Source organism: Kluyveromyces lactis (genome assembly GCF_000002515.2).
Source record: "Kluyveromyces lactis strain NRRL Y-1140 chromosome A complete sequence".
Taxonomy (NCBI): Eukaryota; Fungi; Ascomycota; class Saccharomycetes; order Saccharomycetales; family Saccharomycetaceae; genus Kluyveromyces; species Kluyveromyces lactis.
Genome location: NC_006037.1, coordinates 39,835 through 60,251, shown reverse-complemented (window position 1 = coordinate 60,251; position 20,417 = coordinate 39,835). Strand labels below are relative to the sequence as shown.

Below are 20,417 nucleotides of genomic sequence, written 5' to 3'. Positions count from 1 at the left end.
TCAGGAACGTTCAATGATATTAAACAATGTTAAAGAAGATTTATATTTAAATCAAAATAATAGATCTGTAAAGCTAATATGAAAAAACACATATGATAGTGAATGTGCGTAAATATGTATGTACTCCATAGTGGTAGCAGAATCGACTATTTTAACTTCTTCTTTGGACGCAATTGGTTGGTGTGACCACACTTTCTCTTTCTACAGTTAGTAGCTCTTGGTGGCAATCTAGCGTAACACTTTCTGCAAACGGACTTTTCACAGTTGTACTTAGAAGCCAAAGCCTTTAAAGATGGTTCAATGATACCACCTCTCAATCTCAAAACCAAGTGCAAAGTGGATTCCTTTTGGATGTTGTAGTCAGACAAGGTTCTACCATCTTCCAATTGCTTACCAGCAAAGATCAATCTTTGTTGGTCTGGTGGGATACCTTCCTTGTCTTGAATCTTAGACTTGACATTGTCAATGGTGTCGGAAGATTCGACTTCCAAAGTGATGGTCTTACCAGTCAAGGTCTTGACGAAACTGTTTTCAAAAAGATATGATTTGTTAGTAAAAGTTTGAAACTCGATCAGAACAAAGTTCTTAAGGCAATCTTATTGGGACGATTCCTAGAATTAGTGAACGTTCAAGTTAATTTTGCTAGATTAGTAAAGCTTAATAAAAAACCAAAAAAAATTCCCTCTGTAGGTATGAATTGTTGTGCATTTGATAGTTAGGAGGTGATAGGTCCCATTAAACTGCTTCCTTGTATCCTTATTCATTCTGCAAAGCGTACTTGCTTTCGTTTGAAGAAATCGTGACATATATCTCACTCAACAGTTTAGACCGCGTACTCACACTCTCCGAAATGAAACGCTCAAGTTCTCACAGGATAGCGACTATCATGATATATGTTACACCAAACACAGTAAATCCTTGTCATTTTCATTAGTTGTTATCCGAGTTCGTCTTGTTGTTTTTTAGCTAATGTGCTTTCGTCCCATTTCAAAGTAGCATAAACCGTCTTGAATCACCAAGAAACCCCAAAATAAGATGCCTTTTGCTTATCATATTGTGCATACATTTGCATTTTTGAATCTTGTCCTTTCCTGATCTTTTTGATAGTAATCAACAACTAAGTACAGCTATCTTAAGTGCGTATGATTAAATGATATAATCCAAAATACTTTGAGTATGAATTCTTGCTTGCTTTCCTCAATCTGGGTTTGGTACATAGAAAGTTGGTGAACCTGAGGAATCGACAACGAGCAAAAACGAAGTGATTTCTGCAATTAGAAAATAAAAATACCGTTTTGAGGAATATATGCATTTTTAATTGTCAAGCCCCGAAATTTATACACCCAGACACACTGTTGAATAGTGCACGGATGTTGTTGCAAACCGTCCCAACTTGGAACGTAGAATTTTACTGGTACCGGTTACCCTGATTGTTAGTTTAGATACGACTTCTGTATTTCGTTCTGCAGTCAGTTCGTGGTATCTGGTCGTTATTTTGAATTTCACCGAATTGGACCTAATATTGAAATTGAACAAAAATTACCTGTCAAGAACAAAGCCTATGTGCATTGTATATGCTCATGTATACCTGCAGAAATTTTTAGTATACTTCTAATTGAATATCATAGCGATTAGCTTGAACACTAGGTAAAAGTAGCGTCTTATAGATTGCTATTCCATTGTTGTGTTGTGGAGTTGAGAATGTCCGTAGAACCCATTGCCTCTAGGGTCGCAGACTTTCTACAAGTCGACCAGCAACTGATACAAGACATTAATAATGATGTTTTAGGTAGGATTGAGGAGAAGTTGGAAGATCTTCGGAAACAAAAATCTGAAAACCTAAGAATAACTGCTACCTTGGATCAATTAAAATCTCAATCAGAGAACAAACTAGAATCATTCAAAATTCACATCTCTCAACTAGCCAAGGCATTGGAAGATGGGAAGGATGAGCGCTTACACTTTGAAGAAGAGAAAAGGCGTCTAATTGAAGGAAATTCACAAGTGACCAAAAGAATCATAGAATTGGAACAAGAAATAGAAGTAGAGAGGCAACAAAAAGAACTTGCTGACGCTTCTAAGCAAGATATTGCAGAGTCACTAAACGAAAAAATTGAAGAACTCAGTTCTACCAAAGCTAAATTGAATGAAGCACAGGGAGCGAATAAGGAACTTAGACAAAAAGTCGTCAATACTGAAACTGAGCTACAAACTCAGCAGGCCTTAGAGCTACGTTCGAAAAGCGAGATTTTAAGGATGGAACAAGAAATCACATTATTGAGAGAAAACAATGACTGGTTGACCAATCAGTTAAATACCAAGACCGTACAACTCAATGAGTTTAGAGAAAGCACAATTAGTGAATTACAAGATTCTCAGTTAAAGGTATCGAATATGGAATCAGAGTTGGAAATAGCTCGAACCAGTAATCAGAAACTAAAACAATCGGTACACAGTTTACATGAACAACTGGAGCAAAAACTTTCCGAGAACAAAGAAATTAAAGATGAGTACAATTTCTCTAAACAAGAGCTTACGAAAGAGATGTCTTTAAAGCAGAGAATGATTGATGCTCTAGAGAAACATATGGAATCATTGAAGAAAGAAATGGATGCTACAAAGAATAACATGGACTCATCATATTTCACCGAAAAAGAAAGAGACGAGCTCATTGAAGAGCTCAATGCGGTCAAATATCGTTTAGACGCATCTGAATCTAACTGCATAAAACTTAAGGAGACAATCGATGAATTAACATCCAACATAAAATTAGAAGACTCCGAAGTTGGTAATACCACTGCGTCTTCAGAAAAATCGGTTTCTGTCATACCTAAGTTATATGGTGATTTGGGAATGCTCAAAAAACAGCTGGTTATTGAGAAAAGACAAAAAGACGAGTTAAAAATGCAAGTGGAAGCATTCGTTGTTGAATTAGAGCATAAAATCCCTGTTCTCAATTCCTTCAAAGAGAGAAGTGAAATGCTTGAAAGAGAGTTAAATGAGGTTACTATTTTGTTAGAGTCAACTGGCAAAGACCGTGATCAAAAGTCGTCACAACTTGATTATTTGAAAGCTACTGTGAAAAGCTATGAGACTCAAATAGCCTCCCTATCTAAGCAACGTGTTGACCTTGCCCATCAGATACAGTACTTACTCGTGAACGAATCTATTAAGTCAGAGGATGGCGGACCATTATCCGCTGAAGAATTGCAATTTGTCAAAAATCTAACCAACTCTCAAGAAATAACAAAGACCTCTGACACTCAAGGCATTATAACCGATCGACTAGTAGAATTTAGATCAGTAGTTGAGTTGCAGCAGAAAAACTCCGAACTTCTTTCTACAATTCGCAATCTTGCTGATGAATTAGAACGCAGGGAAGCTGAAAACAAATCTCAAATCCAGGTATTAGAGGATGAAACGGTGAGAGAGGCAAAAGAAACCATTCTTACACTTCATGATCATGCACAGAACCTTGAAAACCAACTAGTCATTCTATCAAAGGAGAGGGACGCATACAAGGCATTGTCAGTAAATGCTAGCTCTGGCACAAACACACCTAAGGCCATTACTTACCCTTCTCCTGATAATGACGATAAAGTGAAGGATCTCGAAACAAGACTCACCGCTGTCATTCAAGAAGCAGAGAATAATGCCAAGGAATGGTCATCAGAAAACAGCAACCTGCGTAAGAAATTATATGAAATATCACTTAATTTCGAATCTGAGAAAACTTCACGTACTCTTGCAGAAGATAGGTTAAATCTATTACAATCAACTTTAGAGCTTTCCAAACGCCAATGTGAGGAGCTACAAAAAAGATCATCTGATCTACAAGATATTTTAACAAAACAGGACAAACGTACACAGGAGACTGTAGATTCCTTAATCAAAACGAAATCCACTTTGTCATCTATACAATCGGAACTATCCATCTTGAAGTCTGAAAAACAGTTTATGGCAAAGGTTCAAAAGGAACTGAAGGCAGAGAACGAAAGATTTTCCAAAGAAAGTGTCGAATACAAGGTGTTAATTGCGCAACTTCAGACACTCCAACGTGAGAGAGAAATGTTACTCAAGGAAACTCAGAATTCTTATAAGGAAAAGCTTAGAAAATTGGAAATTGAGTTGTCTGGTTCACTCGAACGCCTTGAAGAAATTGAAAAAAACACCACAGGAATTGCTAGCAATAAAGAGCATCAATATAATTGGTTTCAAGAAAAGATTGATAAGTTAACTAGTGAGGCAGCTCAACAGAAAACGACCTTAGAAGAAAAAGAAGCTCAACTTCAGAAAATGCAATCCACTATCAATGAACAATCCGCAAAACTCAAGGAGGCCGAGGCACGGGCACAATCATATACGATGTTAAGTAATGTCGATGATGCTCAAAACCTAGTTGAGACTTTGAGACAGGAATTGGAAAAGGTTAACTTGCAACTTTCTGATTCATATTCACAAATAGAGCATCATAAAACTCTGGCGGAACAGTCCGTGCAATCCGTTAATGAAGTAAGCCAGGCCTTTGAAGAGGCCCAGAAGGAATCTCAGAAGACAATAATCACTCTAGAAAACGAAAGAAATCAATTACAGAGTACTGTCAATATTCTCAACGATCAGGTGAAAGACCTGAATAACGAAATTTTCCATCAAAAATCAGAATACCAAACTGAGAGGAACGCAACAATGGAAGAAATCAGTAAGCTTCAGATGGTGAAAGAATCTGTGGATCGAACTAAGGCTGACTACGAAGAAAAAATTGCAATGATTCAGAAAGATCTAGAAATGCAAACGCAATATGCAAATGAGAGTCAACGGAGCTACGAACTTGAATTGCAAAAGCATGCAGATGTCTCTAAAACTATTACGTCCCTAAGAACTGAGGCGCAAAGCTATAAATCTGATCTAGAGACACTTAAAACCCAATCCCAACTGGCTATGGAGAACTTGAAGAATAGCGAAAAATTATGGAATGAACAGAAGACTGAGTACGAAGATAAACTGTCCGTTTTGGAGCAACGAGTCCAAGAACTATCAACCCAAAATAAGCTCCTGTACGACCAAATTGAATTGCTAAACAAGACTGAAGATCGTGACAACTCTCATGATTCAAGTGACTTGTTAATCAGCTTGCGCCGTGAAAGAGACATGCTAGAAACTAAACTAGAAGTTGCATTGAGCGAGCAAACGGTTCTAAAACAACGCCTTGATATAGCAAAATCAGAAATTGAAGATTTGAATACTCAATTATCTCAAGTTAAGAATAGTTCCAGTGAAAGCGCTCATTTGCTAGAGCAGCAAGAAAATATAATGAAAGAACTTGACCAACTGCACTTGTTAAGAGAAAGTAACGTTACACTAAGATCTGAAAATAGTTCATTCAAGAAAGAATGTGACAATCTAAAGTCGCAATTGCAAGAATGTAATGATAGGCTGGCGCCACTACAGTCGTCCATTTCCTCTTTGCAAAATGGTATCAAAATTAAAGAACAGGAACTCATTCAATCGAAAGAAGAAGCAGAACGGTGGAAAAGCCGTTCTCAAGATATCTTACATAAATATGAACGTATTGATCCTGAAGAACATGGTAAACTAAAGGAGGAAATTAACGATGTTAAAAATGAACTGCAAACTACCAAGGATACTTTGCAAAGCGTCATTGCCGAGAAAGATGACTGGGAATCGAAGTTCCAAAGAATTAGGCTTCAAGCACGTGATAGATTGAATGCCTCCAAGGAAAAGGAACAATCTTTATCATCAGAAATAAACCAAATCAATGAAGCTAAATCTCAAGTGGAGGCCGATTTAGGAAAATGTAAGACCGCTTGCAAAGAGTTAGAAGAAAGATTACAAGTGGTAACGCAAGAAGCAGAAACAAAGGAACAGACTTTTAACTCTCAATTATCTAAATTGCAGGAAGATCTACATTCTATTCAGGTTCAAATGGAAAATGCTTCCAAGACCGAACAGAATAATGCAGATTCAGATGAAAAAATAAAATCGTTGACTGAGACTGTGGAAATGTTAAATAGTAAAATACAGGAGCTTGAAGCCGAAGCCTCCAACGCTCAAAAAATAGTAGCTGAACATCATACGCCAGTTATCAACGAAGACACGAAGTCAATAGTGGATAATTTGAAAACAGAATTTGAAGCTGAAAAAGAACAATTAATAAAAGATAAAGAAAAAGAATTGAGGAGCAAGTTTGAGGCAGAAAAAGAATCTGCTTGGAATTCCAGAGAGGAAGAGCTCCGGAAACAGTTTGAAGAAAGAGAAAAGAGAATTCGTGAAGAGTGCGAAAAGACTACTGTCCAGTCTCCTTCGCAGCCTACCTTGGATATAGACATCGATGCTTTGAAGAATGAATGGGAAAAAGAATATGAGAAGCAGACTCTGGAAAAAATTAAATTAGCAGAAGAAGCCCTCAAGAAACGGATCAGGTTACCTACTCAACAAAAGATTGATAAAATAGTTGAGGCAAGAAAAGCTGTTTTAGAAGAGTCCTTTGAAGAAAAGGTAAACGAAAAGGCCCAAAAATTGGCAGGAGAGATCGGAAATGATGCCATTACTCTAGAAAAGCATCGTGCAGAATTGAATGCACTTAAGGATTCCATGCGTAAGCAATTTGAAGCAGATTTGGCAGAAATAAAACAAAAATCTTTCGAAGAAGGGAAACAGCAAGTTTCCTTGAAATTGAAATTTTTGGAAAGCAAGATCAGGAATTTAGAACAACAAAAGTCCACAATTAAACCTGTAGAGAATGACACTTCTAATATGAGTGCAGCATTCCAGGCCCCTGTATTTGGCTCTCATTCAACATTCACTAGTCCCTTCTCAACGTCAGAAATTTCTCCTAATAAGAGACCCATAGACGACACCGCAACAGAACAGCCTGAGAAACGTCACAAAGAGCCTGAAAGTGATACTGAGGATGGTCAGGAAGCCTGATTCTCCAGACGATTTTATGGCTGTTAATATTACCGAAGTTCTATTTAATTTTTTTCTATTATGTATCATTATTTGACCATTCGTTTTCAACATGTAAAAAATACTAGTATTACTTTCCACAGATATTCAAACGAGAAAACAAAATAATGACATCCCACAAGTAAAGAATGAACGAGAATAGTTACAGAAGCTATCGAGTATAGGTAACAGTGAAGATGCATCATGTCATATGATCTAACTGACCCGAGAGAAATTACGGCGTTCGACCCGTACGAGGAATTATCTGATGATGAATCTGAAATCGAAAGAGGTATGTTCTAATAATAATGGTTACCGAGATCAATGACATTAGAATATCCTACTAACATATTATAACCAATCATTAAATCAAAGTGAAACGAAGAATTGTTGAAATTGACACTGAGAAACGAGATTTAACTAACCGGCTGTTGGAACTAGAGAAGAAGAGAAACCTCAAAGACCCTAATTTCGATTCTATCGACGTTCCAGAGTCTCCTAAGAAATCAGATAATGCTACAAAAGGAATAGAGGATATCAAACATATTGCGCCAGTAGCAGATATAGAGGAAGCTACATTTAATGTTAATGAGGATTATGTAAGGGAAAAGGTCAAAAAGTTGGGTACCACTTCTTACTTTACTGAAAAACTTCGCTCCATCAATACAAATGAACATGAAGCGATTAAAAGGAAGAAAGAATTATTGGCACATCGAGTTTACACATTCAATGGCGACATGTTCGATGAATATGAACCAATTACTGTTGATGAAAAAGATGATTTGAGTGGTCTGGTTATAGACAGAAGGTATGTACCGTTGGCCGTACTTAGGAAACATACTAAAAACATAAAAGTGCTTCGACTTCCAAAGCTCTTCAGTAAGGTGAGAGCCCCTAAGTTCTCTGAACCTGATTATCCCAATTGGTTGGTATTGGGTATCATCTCAAAGAAAACTGAACCAAGAATGACAAATTCTGTGAAACCGGTGAAATTCTTCAGCCTAACCATAAGTGATTTCCAATTTGAACTGAATGTTATTTTCTTTGGGAAAAGTATAGTTGAAAAGTATTACAAACTAAGATTAGGTGATTTGATTGCTATACTTAACCCTGAAATAATGCCTTCCAAGAAACTGGAAGCGGGAGCAAGCCCTAGTTACGCTACATTTTCGTTAAAAGTTAGTAAAGACACCAATAATATACTGGAACTAGGTCACAGTAAGGAATTCGGATTGTGCCAATTTTACATGAAGAACAAAGGCAAGCTATGTGGTGCGCCAATAAACAAATTGCATGATAACTACTGTGCATATCATAAAGAGGCAAAAATGAGGCAAAACAGTTCTAGAAGAGTTGAAATTAGTAGCTCTGTGGCAATGAGAGCGCCAGTTGTCAAAGGATATCAACAGACTATTGTAAAATCACAACACAATAATGGTAAAACATCCATAAGATATCAACAAAATCCTGATAAACCGTTTGTACGAGAACCGGCAGCTGCAGAGACCAACAGATTCCTCTTCAGTTCTGCAAATGCCTCTACCGCGTTTTTCGATGACGACTACGAAAATCCTGACATACTGGCCAACCTTGATAACAAAAGACGCAAAATTCAAGAACTCAGAAACAATCGAAACTTGGAGAAAAAGTTAAAGGGTCTATCCGACAAATTGTTGTCAAAGAAGGAAGACCGAGTCAATCAAGAAGCAAAAAAGACTGCGACGTTGAGCATGTTCCAACATGGTTTAGCGAACCAAATTGGTTATGACCCAACAAAAGGGAAAGCGTCTTTAGAGATGCTTGAATATTCTACAGAGAATAAGGCGCCAAAGAATGATAAACAGCTGGCGATAACGGATATTTGCAATATAAAGAAAGATAATGTTAGCCTGAAACCTTCGAAGAAACAATTGAAAGAGAAAATTGAAAAGAGAAACGCTATCTTCAATGAAATAATGAAAGGCAGCCAAGAGCGGCTCGATAAAGATGAAGGCTCAAGTGATGATTTGGAAATTATATAGACAATAATGTAAGGTTTAATATATTATAAAGAATGTAGTACTTTTAATGATGGCTCCGTACAAGTCTCAATTCTTATCGTGGATGGTGGAGTATTCTTTCCCTCTAACTCTAGTAAGTTAAGAAGTTGCCCATCACAGCAAACTTCAAAGTTGCTCTTTTGTGACGGATCGTCTAGTACTTCGACGTTAAAACAAAATGGCAGTGGTCTGTAAAACGTTCCATTCTGTAAGATGTTTGAATGCTTCGTATTTGAATAACCCATAAATACCCTTTTCTGGAATTCTACTCTATCCAGAGAAGACTGGTATGCCAATACATGTAGTTGTGATTCCAATGGATCAGAATCGGGAGATGGCATATAAGTTGGCTCCAGATTTGTGGTATTTATTAACGCAAAATAACTAAAAGATCCTTCCAGAATATCGGGAATAGAGACGCGAGATTCGAGCTTGTATTCTCTTAAAATTCGCTGGCTAGCAACTCTAAACCTTTCAATGCCCATTTTCTGGTACTCATCTTCTTCGCAGAGATGAAGTAAATTTGCATGAAATCCCAGTGACAAAATTATGAAGAATTTAAGGACATAACCGTTGTCAAAAGTTGCCCTATACAACGGGAAATCGTTGCAGGACAACTTACCATTGACAAATTGTGAGAATATGACAGCTGGATCCATCAACTTCAAAGAGCTTGCCCATGCATTTCCTGTACCCATTGGGAATGGAAGCACTGAAATACAGTCGTGGTTCAAGGGCAGGTTATTAACGAATTCTGATATCGATGTATCACCAGAAAGAAAGAGAACAGTGTACTGTCTAGTGCTGTCAATGCTCGAGGCCAGTTCTATGACAGATGACTTGGATGTAGTTTTTATTAGGCGGTAAGGGACAATAACCTGCTCAAAGAATTGTGCTATGACGTTCGTGGCGAAATCGCAGTCTTTATCCCGGCCAGATCCTGAAAACACCGAATCTACGATGAGCAGTTCCCCCGAATATTCAAATTTCTTATTAGCGAGAAGCTTCTCATCATCTAAGAGTTTCGAACCAAGTTGGTACGATTTAGCACCTTCTGCTAAAAGCTTTGTGACAATTGTAAATGAGACACCGTTATATATCCCTAATTCTTGTTTAGTTACGTTAGACTCGTCAGGCATTCTGGCCATGAGAAAATTTTATCCTTGAAGATCGGCCTGCCAATCCTTAGCTGATAATAAATTATCTTCGCACCTGGTACCAGGACGGGCATTTTGATAGTAAGTCAGATATTAAAGACTTAAATCCATGCTTGATCTAAACTACCTTCAAACTTGATGTTCTGTTATTTTTACCCAATTAGAAATCAAAAAAGTCTTCGAAAAACGCATCCGTACTGTGTGTGGTTCATGTTCAGGATGAACTTATTGACTTTGAGATCTTTATGAATGATACACACTTGAAACTTGCTGCAGTAGTGAGTTCAATCAGCGGATAAATAGTACTCTTTTAAGATGAATAAAGGAGACACGTCTTTCGAGCACTCTTTGTATGTTATTTCTGGCTCTTATGAATGCAAGTTTATAACTTGAAATACTAACAAGTTGTGATGTAAAATGCCGTACAGACATTTGGAAATACCATTTGAAAGCATTAAACAAGCTGATGTAGCAAGGAAAGTGCTGCTTCCAGACCCCATCATGAAACCAGAGGATTTCCAAGTTACTTATTCTACGCAAGACACCAAACTTATATGTGATTTTGAAAGCGTTGACGAGCGTATTTTACGTGTAGGTGTGAACAGTGTCATTGAATCAATCAAGACAATCGTAGAAACTATTGATGAGTTGTGCTAATGCAAACAGAACAGTACACGTTCGGGGTGCCTTTTCATCATCTTCCCATCTTTCTATTACTTTCTAACCTATGGTACTATGAAATTTCTTAAGGCAGAAAAACTAAACGCAGAACAATTTGTGTCATTGCATTCGTTATTCATATTATGCAGGAACGAAAGTGAAGAAAAAAGTTAAGGATCAAGCCTAGCAATATTTACCAACAGTGTCATGAAATCCCTAAGTCTATAGCCAAGTTCTACAATAAAGCATCGTACTGATTAGCGACAATTCGTATCCATGCATTAGAATCAAAGAAGACCGTCGTCATGTGAGATGTCGTTACCATTTCGAGTTGTGGAGACACGCAGAGTACATCACCAGCTTTCAGACGAAGAAAAGAAAAATGATTGAGGTAATATGTAAAGGTTTGGCAAACAGATACAAACCGGTCGTAGAACTTTTCCTTTCCCCTTCCGTTTCCAAGCCAACTTATTAATGTATATATACATATGCCTTACTATCAATTTTTTAAATCTTACACAAATAAGCAGTTCAACATGTCGACTGTCTGATAATAATAAACTACGGGCCTATTTCAGTCACTGCGTGAATCATTGGTTTTAGCACCTGAACCCCAAGACTCTGTCAGATTAGTAAGTTTTCGCTTTTAAAAAGATTTATATGTATGCCATTTCTCATCATGTGTATTTTTAATACGTATTTTCGAAGTGGAGTGAAACATTTTTAAATTCCGTCTACTGATTTCTTCACTAGCTGCGGGACCTTAGGTATTTTTCAAAAAAAATCCCATACAGGGATACGAAGACAAGATTAAAAGTAGCTGAGCATAATATCCTGACGCTTTGAAACAGCATACTAGCCCTCCTATAACAAGCTCGGCTTATACGCTGATTTTCAAAGTAGAATCGATTAAAACTTTTGGTGGGTGTATTGTAGAAAGAGTCCAAAAGCTTCAGAAACAAAGAATTGCACACAACTCCTAAAAATTATTTGCTGTTTTTTTTTTTTAACTCTAGTGAGATAAAAATACAAACAAATCATATCAAGTGGTGAAACGGCACGGAGAAGCGACTAAATCCCCTGGCCTAGTTGTTAACTGTACACTCTGTTGTGCGTTACTCCTTAATCACAAAAGGTTTGGTCTTCTCGGATAATGGATCCTGGATCAGCATCGATGGCAGGCCATTCTGGATTGCACCAGAAAAGACATAATTCGAATTCAGTGGACTATTACGATTCGAATATTATTAAAAGACGTACTGGCGATGGTGTGCCTGAGAATGTAGATATCAGTGTTGCAGAAATACCACAGGAGCCTTGTCAATACTTGGATACTTCATTGTTGACTTCTCCTTCAAAGATAAGGCATCACGAGAAGACTCCTAGTATAACCAAGCCTCACACATTACAAATGGAACAAACTCCCCAGCCGAGAGGCGTTGATACTTCTGGAGAGTTCCCTCAATCGCCATTTTATTTACCAACTACTTCGCAAACGAATTTTGAAGCCGCTACTACGGTTAATGAGAACAGTAGCATAAGACGTTCAGATTCCGTGACAAGATTAACTACGGTAGGCAATAATACTCAACTGGCGTCCAACGGTAATAATTACATAAAACCGCAGCATTATCAGGAGGATGGGGTAGAACGCACGCAAAAAGTAACCTATAATGGGCAATCTTCCCTGGGACAGCCTGATAATCGTCAACAAATGGCATTCGGATCGAATCAAAGTAGTAACAACCATTCCCCAGCAAAAAATAACTCTGACAATGAAATGAATCTACCGTCAGGCTCAAATGCAGGTTCCGGTCAAAACCACGACCACAACAATAGCAATCCCAATGATCATAACAATAGTATCTCCGACGATCATAACAACGAAGACAACAATCATAACAATAATAATAATAATAATAATAACAATAATAATAACAATAACAGTTACTCGAACACTAACACAAGTAATTCTTCTAGTAAAGCGTCCAGCCAACAGCAATTAGTGGAAAAATTGCAAGAAATCTATAAGAGCATCGTTAAACAAGAAACAGAGTTACAAGAACGATGTTCCAATTTGACCACTCAGCAAACTACTGATCTGAAAAATCTATGGTTAGCCTATAAAATCAACGCAGAGTTAATTGACAACTACATTCTTTTCATAACTACAGCCTTGTTACCGTCTCAATCAGAATCAAGTCTCGCAATCGGGCAAGAGATTGTAGATGTTTATAGAATAGAGAGAAGGCTATGGGTTTATGGTACAATTACATTTTTGGATGTTTTGAAGAATTTTTCAAATTTCATGGATCCCGAGGTTTGCTGTCAATTCATCGCATACGTATTTATTGCATTATCAAATATGTTGGAGGATTTACCCCCAAAGTACTCCATCCCCTGGCTAGAAAGGCTTGGTGATTTATCCAGAATGGCAATCGCTCTATATCCTTCCGGATTCGTTGATTGGAAACTTAGTGCTGAGCATTGGTACAGAGAAAGCCTGAAATTCACTTTTGGCCATGGGAAGCTATATTATCATATGTCAACAGTTCAACAAAACACTTTGGAAGCATTTGTCAATTTGGGAAAATCTGTTTTCTGTGAAGACATTTTTGTTCCTTCCCCGCAGTATATGCAATTAGTCATAGATAACATCTACCAAAGAGCTTTTGCTGAACGTGACAGCAGTGGAAACAGGACAAATCACATTGTTGACTACTTAAAGCACACAGAAGTGATGTTACTTCCAAGCTTTCTGGAATCATCAGAATTACAAAATGTCGTCATACATTACTTTCAACACAAATTTGGTGTCTCCTCTTCTGGGAACTTCTTTGATCCAAATTTGATTTTCATTCAGGATGCAGAAAGATTAAAACATTTCTTTAGACATTCCTCACTATTTTCTCAATCGCACATTCTACAACTATGTGGGTTTGGTGACCCGAAGAACCCATTCGCAATGCTATTCGAGCTCTCAAAACACCTAAAATCTCGTAAAGAACGTAAAGAACGAAAAAAATCAACCAAGAGCACTTCGGAAGGTTCTTTAGATCCAGTAGAGTTTTCTTCGCAGCAACAAGCTTCGACAGAAGACTTTTTCAGCACAATTGACTCTCCAAAAGTTCCGTACGAGTTTCCACTAGATTTAGGTGTCTGGAAGCGGTCTCTTCATTACATCAATGTAACCTCAATGAAGTGTGGCATGATTGTTTTGAGACGGTTTTTATATGGTCCCATTGTCACTGCTCTTCCCCATGTTCTACCTTGGTTACTTTTCATAATTTCTATTCAAATAAGACTTGATCAGGTCAATGATTTGACATTAAAGAAATTTTGGATTGTGTTCATTAGGAGAATATTTCCTTGGGATTCTCTGATTACATTTATGAATACACTAATTCATTACTGCATGGTTACGGGTACCAAAAATTTTGATATTGATGCACATATGTCGACTTACTTGCCAATGAACAGAGAGGAGTTATTAACAAGCATTTGTGAAAATGAAAATCTACCAGAATGCTGGAGCTGTTGGGGTTCTTTATGGTTCAACACCATCAGTAAAAAATCTGACCTCGATGTCACCACCTTAGAAAGTACAGGTCTATCAGATACTCTGTTTTTGGATTCCCCAACTGAAGGTATTTGTTTCGATGATGATGACGAATTTGGACGTAAATATTGGCAAAGAATATGCCGAACTCTGTTACTATTCAACATCATTACTGAGTGGGAAGCTTGTGATGGATATGGTCATGGTTGTAAAAAGTTGAATCCAGAAGCAACAAGCTGGAAGAATTTAGTGTTTAGATTTAATGATGACACTAACGATCAATTATCAGTAGAACTCTATCCAGAAGAGAATGAGAGTTTCCCATTTGAAAAATTTGAAATTATATCCAATTTAAACTGCAGTGACAACTTACAGGACGGCTCCAAATCGATGATTCCTGGTGTATCTATCGAGAATTTGCAAGGATTCAAATTAATGTATCCGGACTACTTCTGTTTCAATAAAAATGGTGATTTGATAACAGCTTCCTTATATACCAAAGGCCCATTAGAAACTGCGAATATTCAAGGTGGTGATGACTTTAATGCAAACAAAATTCTAGATAACGGCAGGCTCGTAGTGCAAGATAGGTTGGAATATTCATCTGCCATCGATAAACTCGAGCAACCATGGTTGGAGGCCTTCATGAACCCGGATTTTAGACAGAGAGAATTACTCAATAGAAGTTTTTTGGGGAATTTGAATTGTCAAGCTGACACCAATGTGACATTCTTTGTGCTAGATGCAACCACTTGGTTGAGGCATTTTGCTCATATTTACAAGCTGGCCACAAGTAGTGTTTTGAAATTTGCCATATGTTTGACTACCTTCCAAGAATTGAGATTTCTCCGTAAATCAAAAGATGAAAGTGTGCTCGAAGCTGCAACTAGAGCAGTGATTGCTGTTAGGCAGCTATATTACGAGCGTAAACTACTTGCCCTAAGATTTACGGGTAATGTAGCAGGGCATCTTGAAGAGCACTTGGAGATCGAAGAGCAGATGACGTGGAAATCCCATGTTGACGAGTTTGTCATTGATGCCATAGCCAAAGCACAAGATAAGTTTAATGTTTTAAACAATGATGCAATAGAAAAAGGTAAGGACTGCATACCTCTATCTGAAGATGGACAAAGTACTCAGAGATTTAATTTTGTCAGTCTAGTTACCGATGACTTTAATATGAGAAATAAGGCTCAGCAGTTAGGGATACGCACTTTCAGCACAAGATTTGTATTCGCAATATGTAGAGAACTTGGGCGAGAAACTGGTGTATGTACTAATTAAACTAGTTTTAAGTAAAGCAACAACCTATCGACATTTCCTTTTGGTGGTATCGTCTTCTGCTAAAAAAGTGTGACTTTTCGAATAGCTTTTACATATTTTTACCCTAATTTCCAGTTTAAACACCAAAACACGCCTCGATATAATGAAAAAAAAGAAACATCATGGCAGAGCACATGATGCACATTCGACGAACAGAGCCCCTGCAATATGACAGTGCTGAATTTTGGATGATCGGTCTTTAACAAGGTTAGTTTGTCATTAAGCTTGTGATGCTGTCGTACTACCAACCTAAGCCAATCGGCATCTGAGTGATGTTCTTTCATTAGCCTTATCTTTGTGGAAGAATCAAAAACAATTGCTTGAACTGTTCTAGGTGAATGTGAGATATCGTTCGAGAAATCTGCTTTAGGGATAATGCTAGCAGCCATTGGAGCAGTATATGTTTTCTGCCTTTTAGAGGCTCTAGCCCGGACGACAGATTTTGAAGTTTGAATTAATTTGTTAATAGATCCTTTACCGCCGATATTGGATGCGTTGCATTTCTTGTGTGCATAGAGCAATTTTCTCTTTTTGCCAAACCATGCGTCCACCAACTCAGACACCTCTCCTATTTTCGTCCTTCCTTTGGTATCTGTCATTGTGAGTGAAATCTTTGGTGGGTGTCAGAAAATATGTCGGTGATGTCTGAAACTTCATGCCTATGATGCGTGACTTTACCCTTTTGTTTAGACTCTATTTTTTGTCCTTGTTTTTTCTTTCCTTTACTTTTCATTTTCGACAATTGGGAACCTCAGGAAAAATAAGGATCCAATGGTTTGATAATCGGTACGGCAAAGGGTGGGGCAATTTTTTATATAATCAATCATGATCACGTGATCATACTTAGGGTCCAAAACTAACTGAAGATCCTAATATTCGGTTTTGGTTTTTGTATTTTGGTGAGGTAATCGAGAACGATTGCCAAACCACAAGCTAATACGCGTCCTAAGCCATTTAATGTGTCAACCGAAAAAGTACCCGCCAATGCCGGAGCAGAGAGAATTCACAGAGCGCTGTTAGTTTCTACGGCCGCGAAGTACTGGGTGAAGAAATAAATCTGGGGTATACAAAAAAAGAAAATTAAAAAATTGGGTTGCCGGTATGATCCGATCGCCTGAGCATTGTCTATTACGGAATATAGTAAAACTGGACAGATAGAGGGACAAGCAGGTAATGTACCAAGAGAAGACTCTCGGACATGCTCATCTCAACCCCGGGAAGGGAAAGGTTACAACCGATAAAATTACCTAAGTACGTATGGATGGTATTAACAAGCTTCTTTGTCCCTCTTCCAGAAATGTCCTTTTATTTGAGTTTGTAGATGAGCCCGGGCTTCGGAGTCCAATGACACTGAAACGCTCGAAGAAACCACTTAATCTTGATTATATAATCATTATACGCCACCAACTCCGTTCCATTCTCTTTCCCCGGTCCACCATATACGGCTGTACACTAGCATGTCGATTCCCCACGCGATCGACCGGGGAACCCGAAATCAATGAAGAACGTAGAAAGTAAAATGAAAATCGAAAAAAATAAAGCTACGAAGGTTTGCAGGAAGTGAGCAGATGCCCGGGAATATCACCCGTACATCACATTTCAATATCAACCCGGGAAGTAAATTTTGTTTTTTTCCAGTATCCTCTTGCCCCACACGCTATCTACCCAGAGGCATCCCGGGAGCGGAGCGGTACAACAAATTGCCAAAATTTGTCCCCCTTCTCCTACTTACATCCTGTGAACCAAAAGAACAACAGGGGGGAAAGGAAAAATTTTCGAGTGCCAGACATGAACTTGGCTGGCAAGGTTTTTCCTTTCACACCACACTCAATGTTGAAACGTACATCTTTCGGAACTATTTTTCGAGCAATTGGGCGTTATTCCCAACAATCCAAGTACTGGTCTGTACATCCCGGTCTTATTGAATACAAAAAAATTTAGAGAAAGTGCCGTATAGACTGAAAAGTCCCCAATTTTTTTTGTTCTTGCCTTGTGTGTTAATTAGTTTTAATCAAATTCCACGCTGGGACAAACAACGGAACGGACAAACGAAAAACATAAAACATAGACATTCAGGACATTTCAGGACATTTTATTTTGAAACGAACAGACACATAGATAGATATCAAAGAAAACGTAGTTATATCGATACCGAACCAAGGGAGAAAGGGACTCTTGTTTACTGAAATCGCCTAGAATGAGTCAGATAACTCGCTGGAACATCAATTATCCATCTAGTAATTAAGTGCAATTATTTATTCTCGTCCTGTCATATCGTGAATTGATTAATATTCATCTTTTATGATCATATATAAGGGCGATGGTTTTTCATGATTTAGTTTGATGGATACATTTCAAGTGTTGATAAGGTACAATAGTAGCTATATATTATCTCAGTTGTATTGCAATAAAAGTAAACCCAAAATTCAGTGATTCTACACATTGAAAGCACTTTAATAGTAAAGCCAAAATTCATACTATACGATAAATTGACTCTTCTCCATTTAAGAATACTCAATTAACCGTGTTATCGACTTTTCCTCTAGCGCGACTAAAAAGAAAGAAAATAAAACCTATTATCAAATAATGTCACCAACTAAGACACAAAATTCTGCTGAAGAGAATATTAGGGCTGAGCTTGGCCTTTCTGCAGAAGTCGTCACCATCAGACGTAATGCTCCAGCTGCTTTGTTATATGAAGATGCTTTAAAAGAAAGAGACACAGCCATTTCCAATGCTGGTGCCTTGATTGCCTACTCTGGTGATAAGACCGGAAGATCTCCACGTGATAAGCGTATCGTTGAAGAAGAAACTTCAAAGGATAACGTTTGGTGGGGTCCAGTAAATAAGCCATGTTCCGAAAGAACTTGGGAAATTAACAGAGAAAGAGCTGCTGATTACTTGAGAACTAGGGATCACATTTACATTGTTGATGCTTATGCTGGCTGGGATCCTCGTTACAGAATCAAGGTCAGAGTGGTTTGTGCTAGAGCTTACCATGCCTTATTCATGACGAACATGTTGATCAGACCATCAAAGGAAGAACTAGAAAATTTCGGTGAACCTGACTTCACCGTCTGGAATGCTGGTCAATTCCCTGCTAACACACATACCTCCGGTATGACTTCTAAGACTACTGTGGAAATTAACTTCAAGCAAATGGAAATGGTCATCTTGGGTACCGAATACGCTGGTGAAATGAAGAAGGGTATTTTCACTGTGATGTTCTACTTGATGCCTGTAAATCACAATGTCCTCACCTTACATTCTAGTGCCAACCAAGGTATTCAAGATAATGACGTTACTTTGTTCTTCGGTTTGAGTGGTACTGGTAAGACTACCTTGTCCGCTGATCCTCATAGACTGTTGATCGGTGACGATGAACACTGTTGGTCCGATCATGGTGTTTTCAACATTGAAGGTGGCTGTTACGCTAAGTGTTTGGGATTGTCTGCCGAGAAGGAACCAGAAATTTTCAACGCTATCAAGTTCGGTTCTGTTTTGGAAAACATCATTTACGATCCTAACACTAGAGAAGTTGATTACGAAGATTCTACAATCACAGAAAACACTAGATGCGCTTACCCAATCGAATACATCCCAAGTGCTAAAATCCCATGTCTAGCTGATCACCATCCAAAGAACATTGTCCTGTTGACTTGTGACGCTTCAGGTGTTTTGCCTCCAGTATCCAAGTTGACCCCTGACCAAGTTATGTACCACTTCATCTCTGGTTACACTTCCAAGATGGCTGGTACTGAACAAGGTGTCACTGAACCAGAAGCAACTTTCTCCTCTTGTTTCGGTCAACCATTCTTGTCTCTACATCCAATGAAATATGCTACAATGTTGGCTGAAAAGATGGCCGAACATAACGCTAACGCTTGGTTAATCAACACTGGTTGGACTGGTTCCTCTTACGTTGCTGGTGGTAAGCGTTGTCCTTTGAAGTACACCAGAGCTATCCTAGATGCCATCCACGATGGCTCTTTGGCTAAGGAAGAGTATGAAGTTTTGCCAATCTTCAACTTGCAAATTCCAAAGGCTGTGGGTGACAAGGTTCCAGCTTCTCTACTAAATCCAAGTAAGAACTGGGCTGAAGGTGAAGCTAAGTACACTTCAAATGTCAAGTCATTGGCTAATTTGTTTGTAGAAAACTTCAAGACCTACCAAGATAAGGCTACCGAACAAGTCTTAGCTGCTGGTCCGCAATTATAATCACAATGTCCTCAACAGAAGTGCTATACCAAAATAACGAAAAGAGGCAGAGTGAAATATTATTGAGTAATATTTTCTCTTCAACATAGTTTCACTTTTTCCGTTACCTTCAACCAGACTATCTCAACCGTAGCCGGTTCATTATTATTAATATAAAATTCTGAGATTCATAAAAAACCAACTAACAATAATACACATACCATTGGCTCGGATTATTTGATTCTTGCATTTAGAAACTATCTTTTTCTCGACTACATATATAACAAGAAAATTCTACAGATATCTTGGGGTTTTTCTCATTCGTTTTTCTATTACTTTCGTCCTTTTTAATTTATCACTAACAGCCTTTATCAATATGGTTATAGTACATACATACGCTTTAGTATCTTTTAATCTGGATATACTATTTATTTATGGGAGGAATTAAATCATTAATATCATCCTTAAGCGAAGAATAAAAGCAGGTTAAATAGATCTTTAATCTCATCCCATATA

General features: G+C 37.9%; 8 protein-coding genes across 8 annotated transcripts; 5 read left to right on the top strand and 3 right to left on the bottom strand.

Annotated features, from left to right (window-relative positions):
- Nucleotides 1–146: 146 nt before the first annotated feature.
- RPL40A (ubiquitin-60S ribosomal protein L40 fusion protein) lies at nt 147–1,072 on the bottom strand (the record flags this gene model as incomplete). The annotated part of the gene is made up of 2 exons (XM_451025.2): nt 147–525; nt 1,065–1,072. 2 exons carry the CDS (start codon nt 1,070–1,072, stop codon nt 147–149), a joined length of 387 nt encoding a protein of 128 aa, XP_451025.2.
- A 629-nt stretch (nt 1,073–1,701) lies between these two features.
- On the top strand, nt 1,702–6,948 carry MLP2 (Mlp2p; the record flags this gene model as incomplete). Its single annotated transcript, XM_451024.1, has 1 exon — nt 1,702–6,948. The coding sequence occupies one exon, from the start codon at nt 1,702–1,704 to the stop codon at nt 6,946–6,948; it is 5,247 nt and encodes a 1,748-aa protein (XP_451024.1).
- A 222-nt stretch (nt 6,949–7,170) lies between these two features.
- Nucleotides 7,171–8,987, top strand: MCM10 (Mcm10p; the record flags this gene model as incomplete). The annotated part of the gene is made up of 2 exons (XM_451023.1): nt 7,171–7,258; nt 7,342–8,987. The coding sequence occupies 2 exons, from the start codon at nt 7,171–7,173 to the stop codon at nt 8,985–8,987; spliced, it is 1,734 nt and encodes a 577-aa protein (XP_451023.1).
- Nucleotides 8,988–9,010: 23 nt separating this feature from the next.
- Nucleotides 9,011–10,153, bottom strand: KLLA0_A00550g (uncharacterized protein; the record flags this gene model as incomplete). Its single annotated transcript, XM_451022.1, has 1 exon — nt 9,011–10,153. The coding sequence occupies one exon, from the start codon at nt 10,151–10,153 to the stop codon at nt 9,011–9,013; it is 1,143 nt and encodes a 380-aa protein (XP_451022.1).
- Nucleotides 10,154–10,477: 324 nt separating this feature from the next.
- On the top strand, nt 10,478–10,819 carry PCC1 (chromatin DNA-binding EKC/KEOPS complex subunit PCC1; the record flags this gene model as incomplete). Its single annotated transcript, XM_002999299.1, has 2 exons — nt 10,478–10,512; nt 10,591–10,819. 2 exons carry the CDS (start codon nt 10,478–10,480, stop codon nt 10,817–10,819), a joined length of 264 nt encoding a protein of 87 aa, XP_002999345.1.
- Nucleotides 10,820–11,975: 1,156 nt separating this feature from the next.
- KLLA0_A00528g (uncharacterized protein) lies at nt 11,976–15,665 on the top strand (the record flags this gene model as incomplete). Its single annotated transcript, XM_451021.1, has 1 exon — nt 11,976–15,665. The coding sequence occupies one exon, from the start codon at nt 11,976–11,978 to the stop codon at nt 15,663–15,665; it is 3,690 nt and encodes a 1,229-aa protein (XP_451021.1).
- Nucleotides 15,666–15,763: 98 nt separating this feature from the next.
- Nucleotides 15,764–16,303, bottom strand: KLLA0_A00506g (uncharacterized protein; the record flags this gene model as incomplete). Its single annotated transcript, XM_451020.1, has 1 exon — nt 15,764–16,303. The coding sequence occupies one exon, from the start codon at nt 16,301–16,303 to the stop codon at nt 15,764–15,766; it is 540 nt and encodes a 179-aa protein (XP_451020.1).
- A 1,987-nt stretch (nt 16,304–18,290) lies between these two features.
- On the top strand, nt 18,291–19,922 carry PCK1 (phosphoenolpyruvate carboxykinase PCK1; the record flags this gene model as incomplete). Its single annotated transcript, XM_451019.1, has 1 exon — nt 18,291–19,922. One exon carries the CDS (start codon nt 18,291–18,293, stop codon nt 19,920–19,922), a length of 1,632 nt encoding a protein of 543 aa, XP_451019.1.
- Between the last annotated feature and the right edge of the window lie 495 nt (nt 19,923–20,417).